At 47.8% G+C, this 26,436-nt stretch overlaps 1 protein-coding gene across 1 annotated transcript in view; it reads left to right on the forward strand.

Moving 5' to 3' along the window:
• The window catches only part of RGS9 (regulator of G protein signaling 9), an 89,406-nt gene extending 63,178 nt beyond the window's left edge, over positions 1-26,228 (forward strand). The window contains exons 14-19 of the mRNA XM_030800297.1: positions 1,011-1,098; positions 3,160-3,298; positions 6,998-7,083; positions 9,547-9,664; positions 23,498-23,982; positions 25,804-26,228. Of these exons, the coding sequence (XP_030656157.1) occupies positions 1,011-1,098; positions 3,160-3,298; positions 6,998-7,083; positions 9,547-9,664; positions 23,498-23,982; positions 25,804-25,936 (1,049 nt within the window). The 3' untranslated portion in view covers positions 25,937-26,228. The remainder of the gene's footprint in view (positions 1-1,010; positions 1,099-3,159; positions 3,299-6,997; positions 7,084-9,546; positions 9,665-23,497; positions 23,983-25,803) is intronic.
• Positions 26,229-26,436: the final 208 nt, after the last annotated feature.

A 26,436-nucleotide genomic window follows, 5' to 3' on the forward strand; every position in this document is an offset into this window, starting at 1 on the left:
TACGTTTTTGGATTTTCCACTTCATGGGGGTCTGTGCCCTAACCCCTTAATTGTTCAAGGTCAACTGTACTGAGAAAGGAGAGGAGAGGATTTTGTTGTTCATTTCCCCACACTGTGACACACTCCACGATTTACACACACACACACACACTTGCTCTCTCTTGTGATCGTCTTTATTTTCCCAGGCAAAAATTGCCACCTGGGACCACTGTATGAACATATGCATGGTGCCTCTGGACGCCGCAGGTTAGAGAACCTCGAATTGGAGGGAGATGAAGGATTTGGGGGAACCTGGCTTTTCCTTCTGGGCCAATTCCCTGTGGCTCAGGTGATGCTCTGTTCAGTTCTGCTCCTGGCCAGACCTTCCCTGAGGGTCAGTCCATCAGCACTGCTTCTTGAACAGCCTCTCTGTAAGAACCGTTGGCCTGGAATATGCCTGGTGAGGGACTGCAAATGATGGGTTCTCTAAGCACAGCCAAACAAAGGAGGAAGAACTCACACTCAGTCATTCAATAGGAGCAAAGGAAGGAGGTCTTGATGAAGAAAACCATAGTGTAGCAACGCATGTATAGAAGCCTATTCATGTGCGAGCTCGTTCAAGCAATATTTGCTACAGCCAAATTCTAGAATAAAAAAGAGTATGACAACCTCTGGAGGGTGACATGAACCCCGGCCTGTGTATCGTTGGAGGAAAGGAAGCTGCCACAGTGTGAATGCATTGCTGCAAACATAGTAGGTGCTAATCTAGTTTATTTCTAAGACCACATATTGAGCAATTACTAAGTTCCCAATGTTCTTCCAGGCCCTAGAAGTGAAGATGTGACTCCTTTCCCCAAGGAGTATTTTTGTCTGCATCACAATGTGCAATGGCTTGTTCTGCGGCAGGAAAGGTGTTCACTGAGCTGGGAAATGGAATCCATCCTGGCTGACTCATTTCTTTTATTTCCTCTTTTCTTCTCCCAACTTATTTCCTGCCCGGCCCTCATCCGTGTGGACTTCTCACCATGCAGGAGAGAATCTGGGATTCTGGGAAGCCTGTGAGGATCTGAAGTATGGAGATCAGTCCAAAGTCAAGGAGAAAGCGGAGGAGATTTACAAGTGAGCATCAGCCAGGGTGTTGGAAAGCCTTCCCTTGGGCCTCTGAGGACCACCTCATTGCGCTTGAGGTGGAGATAGGACGGGAGGACAATAGCCTGGTAGCTGGCTGGGCCCTGGTCAGCATCAGTTCACTGTACTTGCCATGCTAGAGACACTTCCCCGCTGCTTTGGGAGGTTCGGGGGTTTCCTGGAGAAAGCCTGGTGAGACATGCAGTGTGAGTCACCTGTTCCTATGGGAATGAGTCTAGGGGTTAAAAAAAAGCAAGCTGTCCCGAATTACAGTGCAGAGTGCTCTGTCTTTGACTAAAGCCGTCTTAGGTGTCCTGAGGGGTGTGTGTGTGTGTGTGTGTGTGTGTGTGTGAGAGAGAGAGACAGAGAGAGAGAGAGAAGAAGAAGAAAGATGGGAAACCTATTCCTCACGCTTCCTTAGAGATGTGAGGAACACAGGGGAAGGGAGCTCCTCCCGCATGTCTGGGACAGTGGGCGCAGCTTGGGGTACAAACATGGGCGGGCATATCTCATTCTTGACATCACAGCTCTAGCCCCTACTTGTTCCGAGCAGCAATAAGTCCATCCCTCTCCAGGTCTGTCTCTCCTCCAAATTATACAAGAGCCAAGGGTTCCAGGTTAAAAGGGTCAGTCCTGTTTTCAGTGGCCAGGTGGAGAGGGAGGGGAAGGTGTGATGAGACCCCCAAAGTTGCTGAAAGCCACACTCCCCCTCCCTGACACTCCTACCCCTGCAGGCCTGGTGGGTGCTCCTGTCTCGCTGTGGTCCCATCCCTTTCATCTGCACTGGCTGCAGTGGACATGAATCCTGGACACCAAGGGCCCAGCATTTTAGTTCATACTCACGTGCTTAGCTGTGTTTCCCAAAGCCCAAGCACCACGCTGGGCGGGAACCAGCCATTTGCAGCCACCAGACTATGGTGCTGAACTTCGGGCAGCAGGCCAAACAGCCCCTTCCCTCTGAGGACTTGGCCTCTGGACCCTGGATGTCCTTCCTGCAAATGAACTCAGATTGCGACACCCCGGTTTCCAGAGAAGCACCAGCAGCATTGAAGAGAAAAGCTTGAGGTCTCACTTCTTCTTATACTTAGAGTTTCATGCACTTTCTTGCAAATTTGCCCAGCTCCTCCCACAGGGAGGGGATCCATGCACTGAGAGAAATGGGGGTGCAGGTGGGGTGCAGTGGGGAGGGCTGTCAGTCCAGGAAGCTTCCATGACATCCTTTGCAGTACAATGGGTGCCTGACTGCCTTACACGCAGTGACACACACACAACTCCTGATTCCAAAAATCTGCTACAGGAAGCCTGCTGCCTCTGCCATTAGACCAGTCTCTTTCTTCCCCAGGCTCCCTGGTTATGTGAATCTCAGTTTCAATTCCAAAATTTTAATGTATATCTTATAAAGGTGGGAAAATATTCACATGAGTATTTCTAATTCAGCAACAGCTCAGAATTGGAAATACTGAGAGATCTCTGCATCCTGACATCCCAGGTAGAGCCACACGCTCAGGAAGTGTGGCCAAGTTTGGTCTAATTGGGAGCCTTGGCCTGTCTGCCCAGGGGGTCAGACCTCTGGGTTCTGGGACCATGAGCTGCCTCTCGACGCAGCATGTGAAATTCATTACAAAGCACATGTGGGTTGGGAGAGGAGGAGCAGAGACCCCCAGAACACCTGTGTGAAGGTGTCTTAGCCTGGTCCCAGGTTGGCCCTGGAATCCTGGTGCAGAAGGCGTGAAGTCGGAGGCTGTGTTCTTCACCCTCATGGCCAGGACCTAATCCAACCTGGGTCCCGGCCCCTTCTTGCTCTCCCTCCTGGAGGTTGGAAACATCAAAGTTAAAATATTCATATTCCCAATACTGGATGTTTCCTGCTTCGAGGAAAAATTGCTTGACAACCTCTTCAAAAGTTCACACTCTTTAGTGTCTCCTAAAAAAACTGCCACCCTCACCCTCGGTAACCTGAGTCATATCAGTCCTTCCCTCCCAAGCAGCTGTGAGCTTTCCATGAACCGACTTGGTTTAGTTACTTTTGCTAACATCTCCCTCCCACCCCAGGCTGTTCCTGGCCCCGGGGGCGAGGCGCTGGATCAACATAGATGGCAAAACCATGGACATCACAGTGAAGGGGCTGAAGCACCCCCACCGCTACGTGCTGGACGCCGCACAAACCCACATTTACATGCTCATGAAGAAGGTAGGTGGGTCCGTGCTGTGGATACAGGGTCCAGATAGGCCTTCTGTCCCTAAGTACCTGGAAAATTCTTTAGATATAGGAAAAAGGGAGATGATACGTGGCTAGCGCTTTGCTGGTTGTGGGATGCATCTAGGCATGGGGGCTCATGTCTGTAATCCCAGCAGTTTGGGAAGCTGAGATGGGAGGATATCTTGAGCCCAGAAGTTTGAGACAAGCCTGGGCAACACAGTGAGACCCTGTCTCTATATATATATATAAAAAAAAAAGAGAGAGAGAGAGAAAAATACCCAGAATTGTCAATCGTCTCTTCTACCTGTCCACTGGGGTGGACTTGCCTTGAGCCCCTCACCCACAGGCCTAGAGGGACTCCTGTGGAAGCTGTGTGCATCCTTACAGGCCCTACTCTGCAGTAGTAGACAGGTAGGAGTAATGGCATTAGTAATGATAGCATTATGATAACAGCCATCATTCATTGAGGGCTTACAAGGTACAGTCGCTGTGCGAAACACAGAACTTTATGCTCAAAGACAACCCACAAGTTAGGCTTTGCTGCTGCAGAATCTAGTGGCTTGGTCAAGGTCTCACCAGAGATGGGGCTGGGATTCATAGCCAGGTCTGCCTGGGTTTCAAGGCCGAGCTCTTAGTTTCTGCTGCAGAGTGATGGCAATTCTCACCACCCTAGCCCCAAGCAAATATTACACATAGAGGCCTAGTGTCTAGGACAGACAAATTTGTGTGTGTGTGATTGTAGTAAGACCCTGTGAGAATTTAGATAGCCCTCTGGATTATTAACAAAGTGTGAATGCGGTGGGAATTAAAAAAAATATATGTGAAGGGGACCTGAGAGAAAAATAAATCATTTTCTTAAGAAACTAGAATCGGAGGCTCAGAGTTAGCCTTAAAGAACTTGTCTAGTTTGATTCTTCTTTGGTGCCATCCTTGACAAGACTTTCTTTGGGTGCTTCAACTTCTCATTATGGCAATGATTTCTTTAATGGCAAAGTATCTTTATAGGATATAGGTTATGTGATATAGGCTATTTGATGTAGGTTATGTGATATAGGTTATATAAGCTAGATTATGTGATATAGGTTATGGATATTGGTTATGTGATATAGCTTATATGATATAGGTTATGTGATATAGACCATCTGATATAGGTTAAATGAGATAGATTATATGATATAGGTTGTGTGATATAGCTTATATGAGATAGACTATGTCATACAGGTTATATGATATAGGTTATGTGATATAGGCTATTTGATATAGGTTATATGAGATTATATGATATAGGTTACATGATGTAGGTTATATGATGTAGGTTATAATGTGATATAGGCTATCTGATATAGGTTATGTGATATAGGCTATATGAGAGATTATATGATATAGGTTATATGATGTGGGTTATATGTTATAGATTATAATGTGTTATAGGCTATCTGACATAGGTTATGTGATATAGGTTATATGAGATACATTACATGATATAGGTTATGTGATATAGATTATGTAATGTGGGTTATATGATATAGATTATACGATATAGGTTATGTGATATTTGTTATGTGATATAGATTATGTGATATCAGTTATGTGATATAGATTATGTGATATCAGTTATGTGATATAGGCCATCTGATATAGGTTATGTGATATAGGTTATATGATATAGATTATATGATGTAGGTTACATGATGTGGGTTATATGAGATAGGTTATATGATGTGGTTTATATGATATAGGCTATGTGATATAGGCTATTCAATATAGGTTATATGAGAGATTATATGATACAGGTTATGTGATACAGATTATATGAGATAGAGTATGTGATATGGGTTATATGAGATAGAGAATATGATATGGTTATGTGATATAGGTTATGTATATAGGTTTGTGTGAATGGTAAATGCTGATTAGCTTTCCTGATTTATATTTCTTCTATTTAGTCTTTTATTGTATCATTTAAAAATATTTTTATTTTGTTTTTAAAGCATGTAATAATTTAGAATTGCCACCAAGCCAGATTAGCCATTTTCATCATTTTTTGAATCAGTGGGGTGTTTCTGTGTTTTTTGAATCAGTGGGCTGTCTCTGTGTTTTTGTTACTAGAAGATTCACAGCAGGGTTTCTTTAATAATAATCCTCTTTAATGTATTTTAAAACGTTTTGGTTCTTAAAAATGTAGTTTTCGGCTGGGCACGGTGGCTCATGCCTGTAATCCCAGTACTTTGGAAGGCTGAGGCGGGCAGATTATGAGGTCAGGAGTTCGAGACCAGCCTGGCCAACATGGTGAAACCCCGTCTCTACTAAAAATACAAAAATTAGCTGGGCATGGTGGTGGATGCCTGTAATCTTGCTACTCAGGAGGCTGAGGCAGGAGGAGAATCACTTGAACCCGGGAGGTGGAGGTTGCAGTGAGTTGAGATCGCGCCACTGCACTCCAGCCTGGGCGAAAGAGTGAAACTCCGTCTCAAACAAACAAACAAAACTGTAGTTTTCTTTTCATACAGCTTTTTAGGGGATGCCCAGGGAGGCCAGCTGCTAGCCAGAATGGAACAGTCATAGGTAACTTCAGAAAAGAATGGCATATATGCCCACTGGACTCTCCATATGCCATTACAGCTATGTCCTATGGCGATACACTCAGCGTATCCCAGTGGCTCCATGATCCCTATTCCTAGACTCTATCCTAGTTCTCATAACTTTTACTCCTCCCACTTAGTCTTTAGAATAGTGCCATTTCAATAAATTTTTAAAATATCTCAATCCCTCGTTTGTTGCAGTGGGCTTTGTCCCATATTGGGTATGACTAGAGTTTTCCGCTGGCTTAAAAGTAACAAGCATCCATGAAGCTTCTCTGAAACTGCCCAGGGTCCGAGTAAACATCCCCATAATTGGACTCTAAGCGTTGGTTGTTTTTGTTTTTTCTCTTGCCTTTACACCCAAAACACAGGGCAGAAAGAGATGTCAGTGGCTTAGAAGTGGGCTCCATACTTCTGGCTGCTCATCTTCCTTGGAAGAAAGTCTTGGAGAGGAGAGGTCAGGTGTCCTCTTGTCTCATGCTGGCTTCACTGAACCACTCCAAGGTGGATCGTCGTGTGTAGGGTTACAGACTGTAATTCTCAAAGCTGCAGCAGAATTACCCGGAGACTGTTCAGGTAGTCGTTAATTGTTAATTGTTTAGGCATCCTCATATGAACAAATGATGACAGGCAATGTCTCCATACATGACCAGCTGTCTCACCTGTTTGGCACGTAGCATGCAGCATATGAGAATAAGTGAGACAAATTAAGCAGTTCTGGGTCTAGTGTACTTTTAACTGTAGCAGCTTTTACGCAGCTGGCTACATTTACAACACAGGCTGAATCACAGACAGTGTTGATAGGATCTGAAGCTGTGAGCTGTAAAACCTGAGACTGTTCAGGCTCAGGGTAACTCACTTCCAGAGTTTCTCATCAGGAGGGCTGGAGCGGGCCTGAGGAGTTCCCAGGTGAAATTGATGCTTCTTGAGGGGACCACGATTGAGAACCACTGCTCTCAACACTTCCCCGAACACCTTTCACCCAAGGAGACAAATTCTCATAACTTTTCCATTCTACTGCCAAGGGAGGCTTGAAAATGGCAAGGGTATTGGTTTGATTTGACTGCTTTTTCTCCCATAATTACTGTCATTTTCTTGTTCCCACTAGGATTCTTATGCTCGCTATTTAAAATCTCCGATCTATAAGGAAATGCTGGCCAAAGCTATTGAACCTCAGGAAACCACCAAGAAAAGGCAAGTGGAATGATCTGTAATTGCTGGCTGCCTGCTGTTTGGTTTACAGAGAAGTGAGGGTCTGTTTCAGCCAAATGGCTATTATGGAGATATTTTCTTGATGAAAATATTGGGGACTGGGAAGTATTGCTCAGGGAATGAGTGCCTCATTTGCTTCATAATGCCCTGAAATCACTCTAGCAAGATTTCCTTAGTAATTACCACCGGTAAGTTTTGTTTCCCTAATGCTGGCTTGAAAGAGTTTGGAGGATCAGACCAATAATTACCCTTATCACAAATGGAAGCTTCTCCTTGGTTTTTTTTAACTGCTAACACGTTACCTCCAAACTGATGTATGGGAATTAATTAAGCTACATCCTTGTATTTAAATTGTTCTCAGACCTTAGAGAGAATAGCAGATTGCACCCCAAGAGAAAACGCTCAGTGAAGGGGAAACGGACAGTAACGGACTAGGTATTCTTGCTGCCTCCGGGGACCATGTTTTAGAAGTCCATGAACTCGTTCATTCTCACTCTTCTCATTGGAGATGTGGATCATCTCATCTGATAAAGCCATTAGGACAATGGACGAAATAATATCCTGAGGGGCAGATTGAACTCTTTTCTGGGGGAATTCAATCTACAAGGATTGAAGATTCAGAATAGAAATGAAACGGCAGCTTGAACAACACTGTAAGGCTTTGGCAGAGGTTTTTCCACCAGCCATCGTGTGTCCTGTCCCCCACAAAGTGAGTGACCGTTCCCCTGTTTGCTGGGTCAGCCCACACTGGGCTCCTTTCCAGCATCTTCCATCAATTCAAAAGGGGGATGGCTGTACCAGAGCCTTTATCAAAGGAGAAAAAAAAAACAACTTGGTTTCATTCTTGAGGATAATGGCCCTGTTGTGAAAAGGAGAGAAAGAAGGTCTTTGTGGTGCTATTCTTCTGGGTTTACCAAGTAAGGAAGGGAGTTCAGTGTCCTTGGGGACTTAAAAGCTTCTACTTTAAGCTAGAAGAAATGCCTTTAATAGCTCTAGTAGTTCTGCCAGAAAGTAATGAGGGGAAAAAAGAGGAGTCTCGTACCTCTCTCTCCAGATATTTTAGAAGTTGGGGCAGACGTGAGAATTCTCACTATTGTGAGTGAGAATTACACATGGATGCATTCGTAAAGTGTGAAGCCTGCTCTGTGTCCATACCAGGACTGCAGTGGGTGTGAATTTTGTTCCATGATCCCAGGTATAAGACAATGTATTCAAACTTAATTTTTCCATGACAAGTTACACTTAGCTCCAAGCCTTCCCCTTGGCAGGGCTGGTGAGAGATCCAATGTCAGTGTCAGGCTTTACATCCTGGTAGGGGAGCCCTTCTTCTCCCTAAGGTAGATACAAGAGTTCAAGCGGCTTATGTAATCAAGGGGCTTATGTAGTCCAGAAATCTGGAGTAGGTTGCAGGTCATTGTCTCTCATTGCTGCTGAAGTGCTTGGCTCCAAGCTTATGTGGGCCCTCAAAGGCAGGTGGGCTCCACTGCTCACTGCCCACTACATCACTTGGATACCTAGAGCTTCGTCCTGGCTCCTAAGGCCATGGCAGGGAGAGTTTGGTTCCAGGAATCCAGTTTGGCTTTGAAGAAGGTTCTGGCATGTGTCAAGATATTGTGCATGAGCAGGGTACCACCAGCTCACCAGCCCTCTTCAGGCCTCTTCCCTCTTTCTCTGTTCACTGGGGCCTAGCTATCTTGGACAGTCCAGCTCTTTCCTTCCTTCCCAGAACCATAGCTTTTGAAAATAAATGCTCCAGCCAGGCGCAGTGACTCACGCCTGTAATCCCAGCACTTTGGGAGATAGGCAGATGGATCAGTTGAGGTCAGGAGTTTGAGACCAGCCTGGCCAACGTGGTAAAACCCTGCCTCTACTAAAAATACAAAAATTGGCCTGGTGTGGTGGTACATGCCTGTAGTCCCAGCTACTTGGGAGTCTGAAGCATGAGAATGGCTTGAACCTGGGAGATGGAGGTTACAGTGAGCCGAAGTCGTGCCACTGCACTCCAGCCTCGGTGATTCAGAGAGACTCCATCCCCGCTGCCCATCCCCCAACCCCCCCTAAAAAAGAAAAGAAAAGAAACAAATGTTCTAACTCTCTCCAGTACCCAAGCCTTCATTATCCACTTCTTTCATGAAGATGTTACAAGAAGTTAAGATAACAAATTGATTTCTATATATTGTAGAAGTTCAATGCAGCTTCGCCAACCAAAGGGTCTTCCTTGTGCCTGGCCTAAAATCTGATGGCAGTTGGTACTCACTCTGGTCTCATCCTCCAAGTGGGGAGAAAGGAGCCAAGGTTGGACCCCACTGGAGGTTCACTGGAAAAACGAGGGAACAAAATCTAGATTCTGGACCTTCCAGCCCCAGCTCCCATCAAGTGTGACAGGGTCAGTGTTGGGCAAGCTGTGTCATTTTCCTCCAACCACCAATCCGTCCTTCCTTCCAGCTCTACCCTCCCTTTTATGCGGCGTCACCTGCGCTCCAGCCCAAGCCCTGTCATCCTGAGACAGCTGGAAGAGGAAGCCAAGGCCCGAGAAGCAGCCAACACCGTGGACATCACCCAGGTCATGAGCAAGCTGGACCGGAGGAGCCAACTCCAAAAAGAGCTGCCTCCTAAATAAATCTGTGATTCCTGTGGGTGGGGGCATGCGCTTGGGAGAGGCAAATGAGGAAGGGTAGGGTCAGAGTCTAGAAGGTTCCATTCCCCATTTGTGGAGGTCATCAGGTTCATCCCATACTCCTCTAACTTTCTTCATGGGGGTCTTCCTAATACCACAGCAACCAGAGTTTGTTCTCCCAAGCCCACTCATCAGGGGACAGGGTGGGCAAAAGTGGTGGGTGGGAGAGGGGATCACCTGACTCAATTGCTGTGTGGCTGCCTATTATACCTTAGAGAGTTCTTAGGGGAACTAAGAACTCTCTCAGTGAGAGCCAGGGGGAAAAAGCTGTCTCAGTGAGAGCCATAGGGAAAAGTGGTACACAAAGCTCTCACTGACAGAGAGCTTTGTGTACCACTCTTTGCTTTGGAACATTAAAGAGAAGGCCTCTCCCCACCCCCAAGGCCTAGTGTTTTTCAGGGAGATTTGTTTAAAATAGCTTTATGAAGCTCCTCATCCTATCTCTCTAATTTAGACTATTGTTTCCAAATCAGTCTGAGGTTCCTCCAAGGGGCTAGTTGCCCGGAAGTACTTTCCCTGAACTCCCCTGCTATGCCTGCCTGGAAAGGCCCTGCTGAAACATTTCTCCTGTTGAGTTTGTTCTTAGTCATAATTACTGGATGGTTGATGGGCTCTCTTCTTCCCATCTCCCCATCCCCTTGTCCATGCTGGGGAAACAAGTGGCTTGTGGGAATGAAGGACTCGAATGGCCCTCTGAGGAGCATCTTTTTGGCTAAAGAACAAAGGCATTGATGTCTTCATTCATGGGAAGAGGATGGTAGACATCGAGATGAGTGAGGATCAGAGATGATACTCTCTAGGACATTTTCTAGATGTTGATTCTTTCCTCTTCTGTAGGTGTAGACGAGGTCAGCTCTGTGGTCAGGACTGGGGGAGAGGACAGTTCTAACTGACCTTGGGGGGTTTAGAAGGTCATTCTCGAATTTAGGCTCACTCCTTACACTTATGTAAGAATGCAACAGAGATAGAGCACAGAGGTGAGCAAGAGACCAGCCTGACCAAGCAGGAATACTCACTCATTCAGCACATCTATTGAGCACCTACTATGTGCAAACGTCGGTGAATAAAACAGACGTGGTTCTCTCTCATGGAGCTTCTTCTAGTCTAGGACTGAGACAAAATAATTAAACAAGCTATCAGGTAGCTATTGTTGTGTGACAATCAACCAGAAAAATAGAACAACATACAGCAAGTGTTTATTATTCATGCATGTGGGGTCATCTGTGTGGCTCTGTGGATCTTGGTTGGGTTCACTCATCTGTCTAGGGATGAGGCCACTCATGTGTCGCAGTGGCCTAGGCTGAGATGAGTGAGATGAGTTTTCTCTGCTTCATGTACCTCTCATCTCCCAGCAATCTTGCCTAGGCAGAATCCCATGCTGCGGACTGAATTGCAAGGAAGTAAGTAGAAACACACAAGGCTTCACATAGTCTCTTCTACTCTATTTTATTGGCCAAAGCAAGTCATAAAGCCAGCCTAGATTCAAGGGGCAAGGAAATAGACTCTACCTCTTTAGTGAGAGAAATTTCAAAGTCTCATGGCTAAAGATGGATGAAATTTCAAAGTCTCATTGCAAAAGACAGGGAAAGGTGAAGAATGAGGGCCATTGTTGTTGTAATTAACAACACAAATGCCTGCCCAAGGATTATAAAGGAAATTAATGTGGTACTGGGATAGGGAAGATGGGATGTGTGTAGACTATGTCCCTGCTAGGTGGTGACAGAGAAGCAGGGAATGAGAAAGAGTTGGCCATAAGAGCATGTGGGCCAGGCAGGGAGAATGTTCTGGGGAGAGAGGGCTGTGTGGGCAAAGGCTCAGAGCTGGGAAGTGGCTCAGAGTGAACCCAAAGGCCAGGTGAGTGAAACCTGCTGGGTGAGGGGGAAACTGTGCAAGACGAGTTTAGAGAGTAGGCAGGGCCAGATCGTTGATGACCTTCAAGGCTGTTATAAGGAGTTTGTGGTCACTGGTTTCATGTTAGCAAAATGATTCTAGCCCAGAAGAGGGGCACTTAAGCTTTCCATTTGCACTGGTTGCAGACCAGTTTCCACTCTGAAAGGGCATTGGAGGGATATGCTTTGCTCATCTCTCTTCTGGAGAATCTTGGAGTCTTCCCACTCTGGAAGGTACTCCAAGTAGGAATGTAAACCATTGTAAACTGGGTGACACGAGTGGAGGGACTGTATTTATCTCATTCATTACTTGAAGCCTGATTCCTGACACCCAGGGGGTTCTGCACCAACATGAATGACATGAGTGGATGAATGAATGAATGAATGAATGAAAAGAGCCCTGGATTTGGAGAAAGCCTCCTGGTTCGTGTTCCTGGCTCTAGCACTAGTCATGTAGCCTTGGACAAGTCACTTAACCTCTCTACATCCTTACTTGTGAAATGAGGTATCGGGACCAGCTCTAAACTTCTCAAAACAGGCTTTGTGAATTCCAACTGGGAACCTGGGCTGGGGCATCCATTTTACTTGAAGATTTGGAATGGGAGGAAAATTAGGTAATTTCTAAAAGTTTCACATTAAAATAATCGTGAATATATTATGAAATAGAATGCAAAATGTACAATGTACATGAATTTTTAAAGATACAATTTGAGACATCAAAGGCATTTTGTGTTTGGCTGGGGCAGGCTCAGGCTCTTCCCTCCAACTTCTGGGGGAACGTGTTTTCGGGCTCTCCTGCTGTGTGGCCTACTTTTATGGGAATATTTGAGAAGCATGAAACCAGAGAATATTTGCTGTCCCTTTTGGTTACTCCATATGAGCTGAGATGACATACCCAGCAGCCTGGTAGTGAGGGTGGTGGTGAGGGTGGTGGTGAGGGTGGTGGTGAGTGGTGTTGGTGGTGAGTGTGGTGGTGAGGGTGGTGGTGGTGCAGGCATCGCATGCATTGTGGCTTCTACAGGGCACAGATTGTGTCTTGTTCATCTTTGGCTCAGGTATCCCCTGTCTCACTCACCACAGGTTTTTGCTCCAGTTATCTCTCATTCTCCCCCAGGCTACTATGTACTCTGTGTCAGGCTCATACGGGGAATCCTTGTGTATTGATGGAAGCCTGCTCAAGTTGAGACACACAGGATCTCACAATCTAATGAGAGACACAGCACATAAACGAAGCAGATGAGCATTTTATTAAACTTTATTAAATGAATGAGGACATGAGCGTCTCAACACTATCTGTCTAGAGGAAGGAATATAAATGGCTTCATGGCTAAATGGCAGCATTTATGCTTCATAGATGTATTTTATTTATTTATTTATTGTTTGAGACAGGGTCTTGCTCTGTTGCCCAGGCTGGAGTGCAGTGGTGCAATCATGGCTCACTGCAGCCTTGACCTCCCAGGCTCTGGCAATTCTTTCATCTCAGCTTCCCAGGTAGCTGGGACTACAGCTGTGCACCACCAGGCTTGGCTAATTTTTTGTATTTTTTGTACAGATGGGGTTTCGCCATGTTGACCAGGCTGGTCTTGATTTCCTGGGCTCAAGTGATGCGCCCACCTCAGCCTCCCAAAGTGCTGGGATTATAGGCATGAACCACTGCACCTGCCCCATAGATATATTTTGAAGACCTTTTTTTGTGTAAGAATCTGTGGTGAGTGCTATGGTGGATACAAAAATGAACAAAATGGTCTCTGCCCTCAAGGGGCTGACAAGGTGCATGGATGCAAACAGCTGTAGCCGGAGGCAGGATGCAGTCGAGACTGGATGATGATCAATCATCAAGGATGATGATTGTTGATTGAGACCACACGCTGGAGGAACCCAGAGGTGGGAGAGAATTGTTTGGCCAGGGGATCATGATAAGGTTTTTGGAGGAGGCATGCCTGAGGTATATCTCGAAGGAGAGTAGGGTGTCATCAGATAGAGATTGGGGAGTGGGCACTGCAGGGCGTGTGGGCAGAGCCCAGGCATGGCTACTGCTGGCCTCTAGGCAGCTTACTGGGTCAGGAAAAGGTGCTCCCTCCAAGTAGGTGTCCTTATAACACCTGGCTGGATTTCAGTCCCACCTTGCCCTTTAGCCAGGTGCCCCTGAGCAGCACACAGCTTGCATAACCATTTGGTGGCCCTGAGCACAGGGTCCAGGAAGCAAAGCTGGGAGGGTGCTGCATTGAAGATGTATCATGGAAGGCTAGAACGTGGACTCTTTACTGCAGTCTCATAAGTGCCACTCCCTACCCACCCCTGGCTGATTTAGATGCCCCTTCTCTGGCTCTCCTTCCATTCTGCTCATACCTCTGTCTGTGAATGCTGCACTGTATCGAAACAATTGTTTATGTGTCTTTTTCTCTCACTGGGCTGTAAAACTCCTTAAAAAGGAGAGACAGTGTCTTTTGGGGTTTTGTGTCTCAGGGCTAGACACAGCATGGGCTTGCAGTTCGTATGCTGGATGTTTGAAGAGCTTCAGCACACTGGAAATCAGGAGCTGAGGAGTGAAGACGAGTTAAGAAGTGGTTGCTCTGGTCTCCGTCAAGAGGAAGGTGTGGATTAGGAGGGTGGTGGTGGGCTCAAAGGAGAGGAGAGATGCTGGAGGCAGGTGGATAGGACCCGATTGAAATGGGGTGATGTGGGGGAAGAAATTAAAGAAGACCCAAAGATTTTGATCCTCCTAAGATAAGGGTGATGTTAAGAAAGGTATTGATTATGAAAGAGGACTGGATTTTGTGTTAGCAGTTGAGGAGGCACCAGGGAGGTTTGGAGTCCCAGATGAAAATGTGTACACCATTCATGTAATAAACATTTACAGAGTTTCTTTCTTTCTTTCTCTCTCTCTTTCTCTCTTTCTTTCTTTCTTTCTTTTTCCCTTCCTTCCTTCTTTCTTTTTTTTTTTGAGACAGAGTCTCAGGCTGGAGTGCAGTGGCACCATCCTGGCTCACTACAACCTCAGCCTCCCAAGTTCAAGCCATTCCCCTGCCTCAGCCTCCCCAGTAGCTGGGATTACAGGTGCCCACCACCACGCCTGGCTAATTTTTGTATTTTCAGTAGAGACAGGGTTTCACCATGTTGGCCAGGCTGGTCTCAAACACCTGACCTCAAGTGATCCACTGGCCTTGGCCTCCCAAAGTGCTGGGATTACAGGTGTGAGCCACTGCGCCTGGCCATGGAGCTCTTATGTACCAGACCCTGGGAGCCTGCAAAGCCCCTCAAGGAGTTCCAGACTAGGAAAGAGACAGACACACTGTACAACTCACTGACACAGAGGATATCAGGACTCATAGCGGAGCAAGCAGAACAGAAGGAGAATGTCAAGGAGGAAGTGATGGATCCTATCTGGAGGCATCGGGGAAACTGGACCTCAAAGATTGAGTAGAATTTTCCAAGTGGAAGGCAGAGAGCTGTGGTTAATAATTATGGTTCCCCCTTCTTCCAGAAGGGATTTGAGGCAGCTTATAATACTATAATACCATATGATGGAATGTCTAAAACGGTAGATTGAAAACTAATTTTAAAAAGTTTATACACAGTGAACCGTGGATGACTGGGTTATCAAAACTGAATGTTACATTTTTTTTTTAAGCATTAAATTTTGCTCTGAAATTCCTGACAACTACCAAACAAACAGAGAGACAGATTGGTTTTAGAATTTTACTGTGTCGGGCTGGGTGCGGTGGCTCACGCCTGGAATCCCAGCACTTTGGGAGGCCGAGGCGGGCCGGTCGTGAGGTCAGGAGATTGAGGCCATCCTCGCTAACACAGTGAAACTCTGTCTCTACTAAAAATACAAAAATTAGCCAGGCATGGTGGCAGGCGCCTGTAGTCCCAGCTACTCAGGTGGCTGAGACAGGAGAATCGCTTGAACCCGGGTGGCGGAAGTTGCAGTGAGCTGAGATCGCGCCACTGCACTCCAGCCTGGGCAACAATCTTACAGTGTCATGAAGTCAAGCATTCAAGTCCTTCTTTACCTGGATCCTCCCCCACTCCTAAGTCCCAACACGAAGTTGAAAATGTGCTTCTGGAGAGAGAGATTTCTAATCCATTTCTGTTCTAGGCATAATGGATGCAGAACTAAGTAAGATCATCAAGTCTTATTTCATCGAGTTTGCATTTTAGCTAGGGGTGCGGGGACAGGCAGTAGATAATAAATAAGTGCTCTAAAGGAAAGAAAAGTAGATTCAAGTAACTCTGAATTAAGGAAGGGGAGTAATTTTATATGGGTTCATTGACCCAGAATTGACTGTTGAAGATGTGATAGTGGATGGAACTTGAGGGCCAGAGAGTGGATGGAGAGAGAAAAGAAGGCTAAGAGGGAATCCTGGACGAGGCCACATTTTAAAGGTGTAAGAGGAGAGAGAAGAGTTAAGAACAGAGTGGCAGAGCTGTTAGGATGCCTCCCTGAGAAGATGGGTGGGGGATACGGGTGGGTGGCCAGCAGTGTTGAGCAGAGACAGTGCCTACTGGATAGTCCCTGGGCACCCTTCCACTTCCCAGCCACCCTGCAATTAGCTGGGGCCACATGTCTAGTTGTGGCCAATAGACATGGGCTTTGCTGAGGTGGATCAGAGCCTGGGGCTCCACCTCCATCTCATCGCCTGCTGTGGACCTGGGAGTCCCTCCTGGCCTACACAGGACTTTATGTGAACAAAACACCAGACCTTTATTATAAGAAGTCACGGAGAGTTTGGAGTTGCTGTAGCATAGCCCATCCTGTCCTGCCAAATCAAGAAGTTGAGCTGGTGGCTAAGTTAAAGTAAGATCAATTTTAATGATTAGGGAATATCTGAGGCATTTGCCGAGAGCATTGCAGGAGGAGGGCAGGGTGGCTACAGAAGCAAGGCCATGTGACTGCAGGAGAAGTGCCTGAAGTGTTGAACCAAACAAGTGCTTGACAATCACTGCGAGGCAGTGATGATGGCTGTTGAACCAAACAGTTGAGTAGAAGGTTGTCAAGCTATGAGAGGGGAGAAGTGTCTCCTCTCCTTATATGGAACTTTCTGTACGTTCGAAGGTGGCATAGAGAGAGATGTACATTCCGTGATACTCCTTGGTCAGCCAAGCAGCCATTCAGGAAAACTTTGGAATTCCCAGCAACTTTGTCAATGGGAAATGCTGTGGGATGGCCACAGGAAAGAGGGAGGTGTTGTCTTCCAGCAGTCATTGACTACTTTCGATGCAGAACTTTAAGAAACCCACTTGTTATCAGCTTCCAGTCAGAACAGCACTTGTAAAGGGTTGATCCTTAAACATCACTAAATGAACACATCTCTGTCTTGTGGTTCCAGGAATTTTAATCCTTGAAGCTAGATGGTATGAGAACGGCTTTTTTTCTGAAGCCAGGCTTGAATGGTAGGGGAAGGAATGTGGACTTTGGGGTTAGGCAGACATAGTTTTGATATTTTAGCTGGGTGGCTTTGACCTTCAACCTGTCTGAAGTTATAATTTCTCTTAGAATGTTATCGATAGTAGAGAGTGTCTGGCTTAAGGTGGATGCTCAGAAATAGCTCTCTCTCTCTTCCCTTCCCCTTTCTTTCTGCCCTCTTCTCTCACTCTCTCTTTCTTGCTCACTCTCTTGCTTCTTGTAATCTGCCAAGGCTGGGATCCAGAGTTCTAGCTTCCGTGAATATAGGGGTCAGGCTCTGATACCAGTTTTCCTCTATCTGTTATGACCACTCAACATTCAACAGAGATATTCAGCACCTGTTACATGCCCAGCATCCTGCTAAGTGCTTGGGATCACCAGTGAGCAAGAGAGACACCCTTGCGGCATTTGCTGTTCAACAGGAGAGACAATTAAACCAAATGGTGTGATATTATAGGGAAGCCACATAATGTTTTGGGAAGGGTTGGCAAGAACTGCTAGCCTGATGAGGGCAGTGGAGACTTGGGGAGATCAGCAGAGGATAAAGCAGAGGGGTGGGCAGGGCCACAGGCAGGGCAGTTCGTTGGTGATCAGGACCAGTGGCCAACTGGGACCATCTATCCTGGAAAGCTCTATGCAGCTCCTAGGGACTCAAGGCTGTGTGCATTTGTGTGGCTTCACCATGATCTCAACTCCAAGTATCAGCTCTTTTCCACCTTACACCTGCCTCTCCCCAGCATCAGTGTATGCCAGTGCTCTGCTCTCCAACCCTGGAGTCCACCAAGAAATTCTCATGTTTGGTAGTGAAGGGACTGCAGGTTCTGAGGGCTTGCAAGAGCATCTGTGGCTGCTGCTATTGTTCCAGCAGGTGGCAGCTTCTCCTGCTAACGTTTAAACTATATGTCCCACAGGGCCCATTGAAATCCCAAATAGCATAAAAAATAAATATTTATTTGGACAATATTAATGATATATTTAAATCATTATGAAAATTTCTGTTATGCCATGTCCTTAGACACCTTTTAATTCCTTAATGTTATATTGTAAACAACTTAACAAACCACTCTATCCATGGGGTGTGTAGCTTGTGCTAGGATATAAGTTATTCTGTAAGTACAAGGATTTCCTTTATAGAGTTCCATTTTCCAACTTGACTTTTAGAGAAAAGACTGCTTTCATTGTGAATATTAAGTAAAAATATAAGGACCAGGGACAAAATATGAGTAAAGACCTAAGACCACTCTTGGCCTATTATAAGCCCTCAATGAACACTAGCTGCTATCATCATCATCACCACCATCATCATTGTCACCACCTTCATCACCATTACTATCACCATTATCACCATCACCATCACCATCACTATCACCATCATACCGTCATCACCATCATCATCATCATCACTATCATCATCACCACCACCACCACCACCACTACTATCATCACCATCACCACCATACCATTATTATCATCATCACCGCCATCCTCACCATCACCATCACCATTAATTCACCATTATCATCATCATCACCTAGTAGCTCCAGTCTTAGAGTAAGCTTGTGCTTTCTTCTAGCTGTTGGTGTTGTCCAATATAGTAAATCATTATTCTTTATTTAAGGCATTTCCTGAGAGATATTTAAAACATTGTCATCTCAAACCATCTGTCTTCTCTGTTCTTTGAGAATTTTGCAGTGTGGTCCTCCAGCTCTCCAGGGACCGTTAGGATATATTTGAGGGAGGAGGGGGAGAAGTTGATGTCATATCCTCTGTCTGCAGCTTCTAGGAGAGGACTGACGAGCAACAGTGTAGTGACTGGTCAGTCCTGTAGTCTGGAGTTTCATGGCTGAAGTAAGGGTCATTGCTAAATGAGAAGGTCTTGTGCTGGACTGTGTCAAATGGGATGACCAGTATGGGGTCATGCCATGTGTTCACCCATGGCAGACTTTTCCCCATGGGGCTAACTTTGCACATTTGCTTGGGGGTGGTGGGGAAGGGGAGAGTGGGAAGGCACTGGAAGAGGGGACTTTGCACACTGCATGCTGCACCTAAGTGTGGCCCTCTGCTCACCTTCCTGCTCCCAGGAAGTAGGAGTTCAGGTGACCCCAAGGTCTCCTTCAAATTCTCAACCACATTCCGAGGACAGAAAATGAATTGCATCTCTATGCACTACCTGCTTTGCCATTCATTAAAATGCATGTGATTGTGTTCTCATGTTAACGTACCTGTTTCATTTCATGCTCCTTTACTCCCTTCTCTTGGTTCCCTTGTGCAATAAAACAGCAGCATGAAACAAAAGAATGCCAAGCTCTCCTTCACTGTGTCTCTGTGGTGTCACATTTCTTTGCCATGTGTCATGCATGCCACTGCTTTGCTACCTCACACCAGTGGTAGGTGGGGCATGGGCTGGAGGGGCTGGGTCTCCAAGCAGAGCCCCAGGTCTCCATGGGAGGGACCAAGGTGGGGAATTGTGGGAGTGGGTGGAAAAGACATCTGCTAAGATTGTCCAGGACCAATAAGGCTAATGGTCATTTGCCCAGAAGAAAGGACCATCTCAGGCCAGGTAAGTGGCCATCTTCCTCACCTATCTGTCATTCATCCCATAAAAAAGAAGGTGCTAGGGGAGGAGTGGAGCCAGAGAAGGACAGAGAGAGGTAGGAGAGTTGGGCGAGGGCACATGGAGAGGCTGGTCTGGTCACAAACTAGGATTTTTGTCAAGTTGCATCATATCCATGAGCCTCACTTGTGTTATCTGTATAGTGGGATGATAGAAGTTTATCACAAATTCTGAGGAAGTGGAATGGAAGTTAATTCTGTATCTCTCTTGACAAAGCCGAGTTCCTAGTTTTGGTACTTTTCGATGGCAATATGAATAAGTAAGGAAAGCAAGGCCCTCTGGGTCACACAGACCTGGCCTCAGGTTCTCATTTAGCCACTGCTTCGGTTTTCTATTGCTGCATAACAATGACCAAAAACACCAGCCAAGCATGAGCTCAGTTTTCCAGGAGACATTTGGCTGATGTCTTGTTCAAGGGGCTGTAAGGAAATTCCATAAACTGGGGAACTTATCAGCAACAAACACTTCCCGTGGTTCTGAAGGCTGGGATGTCCATGATGGAGGCCCCAATAGATTCGGGGTCTGGTGGAGTCCCACTTTGTGGTTCATAGATGGAGTCTTTTCGCTGTGTCTTCCCATGGTGGAAGGGCCAAGCTAGTGCCCTGGGGTCTATTTCATAAGGATACTGATCCTTTTCACAAGGGCTCTGCCCTCACGACCAATCACCTCCCAAAGACCCCACTTCCTAATACCATCACCTGCAAGGGGAAGGCCTTCAACATATACATTTTGTGGAGGACACAAATCTTAGACAGCGCAGCTGGGTTCTCGGCTCAGGGTCTCACATTCAAGGTGTCAGTCAGGCTGACGGGGTTCTCATCTGGATGCTCCTGAGAAGAATCTGCTTCCAAGCTCATTTGGGTTGCTGGCAGGATTCAGTTCCTCGTTTAAGACTCAGGTCCCTGTCTTCTTGCTGGCCATCAGCTGGGAGCTGCTCTCAGCAGCTGGGGACCACCTGCATTCCTTGACATGTGCCCCCTCCATCTTCAAAGCCAGCCATGGAGACCTTCTCCCCAGTTGAATCCTTGCCAAGCTTCCGATCTCTCTGCCTTCTGCCTCTGGCCTCTAGACTCAGATGGAAAGAGCTCCTGTGACCAGCTGGAGCTCACCCAGACACTCCCCCTTTTTAAAAGTCAGCTATGCCTCATCACATAGCCTGACTGGAAGTGACTACCCCATCACATTTATGGTTCACGTGCACACTCAAGGACAGGGGTCGGAATCCTACATGCCACAGTCACTGTGATTCTACATGCCACAGTCACTGACTAGTCATGAGAGCTGGGAAAGGGTAATGAGCCCCTGTGGGCCTCAATGTTCTGTTCTCTAAAATGGGGTGGTTATAGATAAGCAAAGTACCTAGCATGTAGTAGATACTTGACACATCTAAGAGCCACCCTTTTCCACCTAACAGTTATCTCCCAAGCGCCTAATCAAGGCCCAGATTTCCCTGCTGTATATTCTTTGCAGAATGTGTCCTAAGTAGAGTTGCACCTCCCTATAGAAAGGAAGGGGTTAGAAGCTTAGTGCAGACTCCCTTAAGCTTACAGGGCAGAATAATCTCAGATGTCAGCTAGAAATGCTTTCCCTCGGTCGTACTCCCCTGATATTCTCCTTCAGTGGGGCTGTGGTGGGGCCAGGTTCTGCCTTTGTACCAAGCACCCTGAGTGATTCTGATGTGGCTGATCTGTAGACCACACTGAGGCATCCCACCAGCGTTGACTGCGCCGACTCCAAGTCAGCCAGTTGGGTTTCAAAGTCTGAGCCCACTGTTCCCAGCGGGGTGTCCTTGGAGGAATGGCTGGACTTCTCTCAGTGTCCTCATCTGAGGATAATAACAGATAATATTATTATGGGGATAATAACAGTTGCCTCACTGGGTGGCTCTGTAGAGCATGCAATAATCCGCAATAGTGGATTTGCAATTACAGTTGCAATAATTGCAATTGTAATAGTTATTGCAAATGCAAGAATTCATGATTATTGAGTAAAGTGCTCAGCCCAGGGCCTCACATTTGCTGTGTTCTCACTGTGAATTAATGTGATTGTTATTACTATAATAACCCCATGGCCCTGGGCCTGGGTCTGGCCTCTGCTCTGCCACCCTGTGGGATTCTGGGCAGTGAGGTGGAATGATGGGCTCTGAGCTGCTGTTTGGGAACAGAATCTTGTTTGAACTTCAGGGAGCTGATGGGAGGGAATGAGACAAGCCCTCCACGCCCTCCTGGCCCTGCCTTCGGTGGCCTCTGGCCTTTCTTCCCCCCACAGAGCTGTTCTTGGGTGCACCTGCCCTTCCCTGTTCAGGCTGGGACCTGCCCATGCAGGTGATCTGAAAGCCAGGCCACCCTCTGCAGGAGCCCCTGCTCAGGGACCAGGGCTACCTCCTTCAGCCCTGGGGCAGTGCCCAGATCCCGGGGTCAGCCAGCTGTCACTGAGCAGGGCAACTGTGTGGCTGTGCTGTGTGTTAGGCCATTTTTGCTCTGACTGTCCTGGAGCCCCTCACCTCCTTCTCCTAGGACCAGAGCATCCCCAGCTTGTTCATGCCGGGCTTTTTTTTTTTTTTTTTTAAGATGGAGTTTTGCTCTGTCACCCAGGCTGGAGTGCAGTGACCCGATCTCGGCTCACTGCAACCTATGCCTCCTGGATTCAAGTGATCCTCCTGCCTCAGCCTCCTGAGTAGTTAGGATTACAGGCACCCACCACCACATCCAGCTATTTTTTTTTTTTTTTTTTTGTATTTTTAGTAGAGACAGGGTTTCTTCATGTTGGCCAGGCTGGTCTCGAACTCCTGACCTCAGGTGATCCACCCGCCTCAGCTTCCCAAAGTGCTGGGGTTACAGGGGTGAGCCACCATGCCGGGCTTCATGCCAGGCTTTGATGTGGCTTGGGCCACAGCAGGCCTTTAGGAGGGAATCCAGCAAACCCAGGCCCATGGGCCAGTGTGTTCTGCCACGGGAAAAGGGGTGATAGCAGACAGGCTCACTGAAAATTCCGATTTTAATTTCCTTTTGTCTGCTTTCAGGCAACTTTGGGCTGTAAATGCCAGATTTACCCCTCCTGGCCTATGCTCTGGGGGCTGGGGCCATGGTGGCCCAGGAAGGTTGAGATACTTCCCCTTTCTCCACTGAACACCTCCTCACCTTGCATTCCTGTTTCCTTCTCCCCAGCCTGGCCTGGTTCCACATTCAACCTTTCTTCCTGGCCACCCTGGCTCTGCCTGAGGGGAGATCTGGGAAGGTGCTGGGCCTACACCACCCCGAAAGGATTGTCACTGTGGACACTGGGCAGGGCTCGGCACAAGGAGGGGCCTCAGGCCTGGAGCAGTCAGGAAGGCATGAGCTGGGACTTCTTCTGTCACCTCCACTTACCCACTTAAAGTGTTTTAAACGCCTCCAGACCTGAGGTTGGGGCCCAAGGATGGAGAAGGCAGGGCATGGGCTGTGGCAGGTACTACGCATTGCTTATTTGGGGACTGCAGTTGAGGGGTGATTGGGAATGTAGCCTGGCCACACTCCAGCATCCTTGGCCTGGAAGAAGGTCAGTTCATGTCCCGGTTACCACTGCTTAGCCCTGGGACTGTGACCAGGGCTGGGCGACAGGCAGGTCCCTGGACAGGAGGCCTCTGTGTGGCTGTGCCATTGTCATAGGTAGCTTTGGACACCGTTCCCAGCTCCCCAGGAGGCAGCCATATCAGGCCGGCACTCTTGTCGCTGGAAGGGGACTAAGTTAGCAGAGGACAGCCCAGGGGCCCTGCTGGCCGGGGCCATGCAACTCACCACTGAGCTCTCTCCTTTCCTTCTCTACAGCCGGGCCAGCACATGGCTCCCAGCCCCCATCTGACCGTGTACACCGGGACCTGCGTGCCCCCGTCTCCTTCTAGCCCCTTCTCCTCCTCCTGCCGCTCCCCCAGGAAGCCTTTCGCCTCGCCTAGCCGCTTCATCCGGCGACCCAGCAGCACCATCTGCCCCTCACCCATCAGAGTGGCCTTGGAGAGCTCATCGGGCTTGGAGCAGAAAGGGGAGTGCAGCGGGTCCATGGCCCCCCGTGGGCCCTCTGTCACCGAGAGCAGCGAGGCCTCGCTCGACACCTCCTGGCCTCGCAGCCGGCCCAGGGCCCCTCCTAAGGCCCGTATGGCTCTGTCCTTCAGCAGGTTTCTGAGACGAGGCTGTCTGGCCTCACCTGTCTTTGCCAGGCTCTCACCCAAGTGCCCTGCTGTGTCCCACGGGAGGGTGCAGCCCTTGGGGGATGTGGGCCAGCAGCTGCCACGACTGAAATCCAAGAGAGTAGCAAAGTAAGAACCCGAAGGGGACGTGCCGTATGCATGGGTGGCTGTGGGCGTGCAGGCCTCTGCATGTGAATGTGCATGCTTTGGGCTGGGGACTGGGATGGGGGAGAATAGATACCCCAGGCAGCCCACTCAGATCCCTTGGCCACTGGAAGATCTTCAGAAACTCAGTTTTGTCCTCTGCTGTCTTCCTGAGGAGGAGAAGGAACAGGTGTCCTTCTTTTTCATCTTCCAAATCTTTTCCATTTTTCCAATTCTTTTTTTCTCTTATATGTTCTTCCACTCACCTTGTCCCATCCCAAGACCATTATTAGTCTAAGAAATCCATTGCATCTGTAAAGAGCAGGAAAGATTGGTGGCAGCAGTGGGAGCTGCAGGTGTTGGGATGCCCTGGGCATGCTTCTGGGTGCTCCAGCCCCTCCCTTACCATAAGTGCCCTTGCCTCCCTTCCCCCCACCCTAGGGAAACCTTCCCACCCTCCTCTGCATCCACTGGCACAGTCTCTTAGAGGGACTTTCAGGGAGCCTTGTTCTGGCAGTCATTTCTATGAAAATGAAAGTGCCTAGCCTTTGCCTGAGGGGTGGCCCCTCTAAACTTCATTTTGGGTAGTCCTGCAAGCCTGATCTCTGAGAACCCCAAGTTCCCTGAGACAGCCCAGGGGGTGCAGAACTAAGGCCCTGAGACAGCCCAGGGGGTGCAGAACTAAGGCTCTTTCTGCCTGGATCAGAGCAGAAAGAAAACTTGCAAGCGATGCAACACAGAGAATCACCTCCTACTCTTACTGAGTTTTGGGGGAGACAGTCGGGGCACCCCTGCACCAATCAACATGTGTTTGGCCCTGTCTGGGCTTGGAGAAGAAAGCGCCATGCAGAAGTCTTAGGTTGCCATGGATACCCGGGGACAGCCTGGCAGAGGTTGTTATCCCTCCTGCCTGTGTCGCTCAGGGGGAGAGGGAGGAGCAGGTGACTCTGGTTGCCTTAGGAAAGGGGTCAGAATCCAGTGTGAGTGTGTCTATTGATTTTTCCCAACAGGGCCTGCAGAGGGAATATTCCAACTATGGGGCCGCTGCTATGCCTCATACATGGGCTTGGGACTTTTAAGAGGCTCTCTTCTCAAGGGCCACTACTTCCTCAGAAGGCAGTTTTTTGTTTGTTTGTTTGTTTGGGTTTTTTTTTTCTTTTTTGAGATGGAGTTTTGCTCTGTAGCCCAAGCTGGAGTGCAGTGGTGCAATCTCGGCTAACTGCAGCGTCCATCTCCCAGGTTCCAGCAATTCTCTTGCCTCAGCCTCCCAGGTAGCTGGAATCACAGGCACATGCCACCACGCCCGGCTAATTTTTTTGTATTTTTAGTAGAGACGGGGTTTCACCATTGTGGCCAGGCTGGTCTCGAACTCCTGACCTCAGGCGATCCGCCTGCCTCGGCCTCTCAAAGTGCTAAGATTACAGGCATGAGCCACAGTGCCCAGCACCCATGAAAGCAGTTTAAAGGGGTTGATGACTAAGTCCTGGTATGTCCTACAGGGACCTCCTGAACCCATCAATACCATAAAGATCCAAGCATCTCAAAAATGAAAACAAAGCACCTTCAGAATTATCTTTCATTCAAAATGAAAATATGAATCCCCAGTAAAAAGATTCCACCAAGCCAGTCACCGCACACACAACCTTTGTAGTCAAATGCTCTACCCCTGAGCTATACCTGCCCCCACCACAGTCTTTGGCAAATGCACCCAGTATGTTCATCTTCAAGGATGTCAGGATACTTTGGGGAGGTGCAGTCCCTCCTGCTCCTGCCCCTACATTACTGGCTTTCCTCTTGCACCTGAAGCTTTTTCCAGATCAAAATGGATGTGCCCACGGGGAGCGGGACCTGCTTGATGGACTCGGAGGACGCTGGAACAGGAGAGTCGGGTGACCGGGCCACAGAAAAGGAGGTCATCTGCCCCTGGGAGAGCCTGTGAGGAAAAAGGCAGGCTGAGCTGGAGGCTCTGGACCAGGAAGATGCTCTGACAGATGTCATGGGACCAGGAAGATGCTCTGACAGGACACACTTGCTCGAGAACCAAAGTGCATTTGGGTGACATTTGAGGGTTGGGGAGACAAGATGGGGTAGATTGTGGCAAAGAATGCTCTGGCTGGTTATCAGGGGCCAACTCCTTCTCCTCCTGACCCTCCCTCCCTTGGGCAGAAGAAAGGCATGTGGACCAGGAGACTTTCCCTGCTGCCTTAAAACCAATAAAAGGTTAACTTTAAGTTTCTTGGAATGTTAGTGTGTGTCTGGTTTTGTTAGTAATTTATGAGCTATTATTTATGAGTTAAACTCACGTCTTCTTCAATCTTCTGGACAAAGGGACATTGAGTCGCTTCCAAGAGCTCTCTCCTTGTCTAAATTGGTTTGCGCACAATGCTTTTCTCATCAGCAGAGCTCCCCAGGGGATGCCCCAGGGCATGGCATCTCACA

Source organism: Nomascus leucogenys, chromosome 19, assembly GCF_006542625.1.
Source record: "Nomascus leucogenys isolate Asia chromosome 19, Asia_NLE_v1, whole genome shotgun sequence".
Lineage (NCBI taxonomy): Eukaryota > Metazoa > Chordata > Mammalia > Primates > Hylobatidae > Nomascus > Nomascus leucogenys.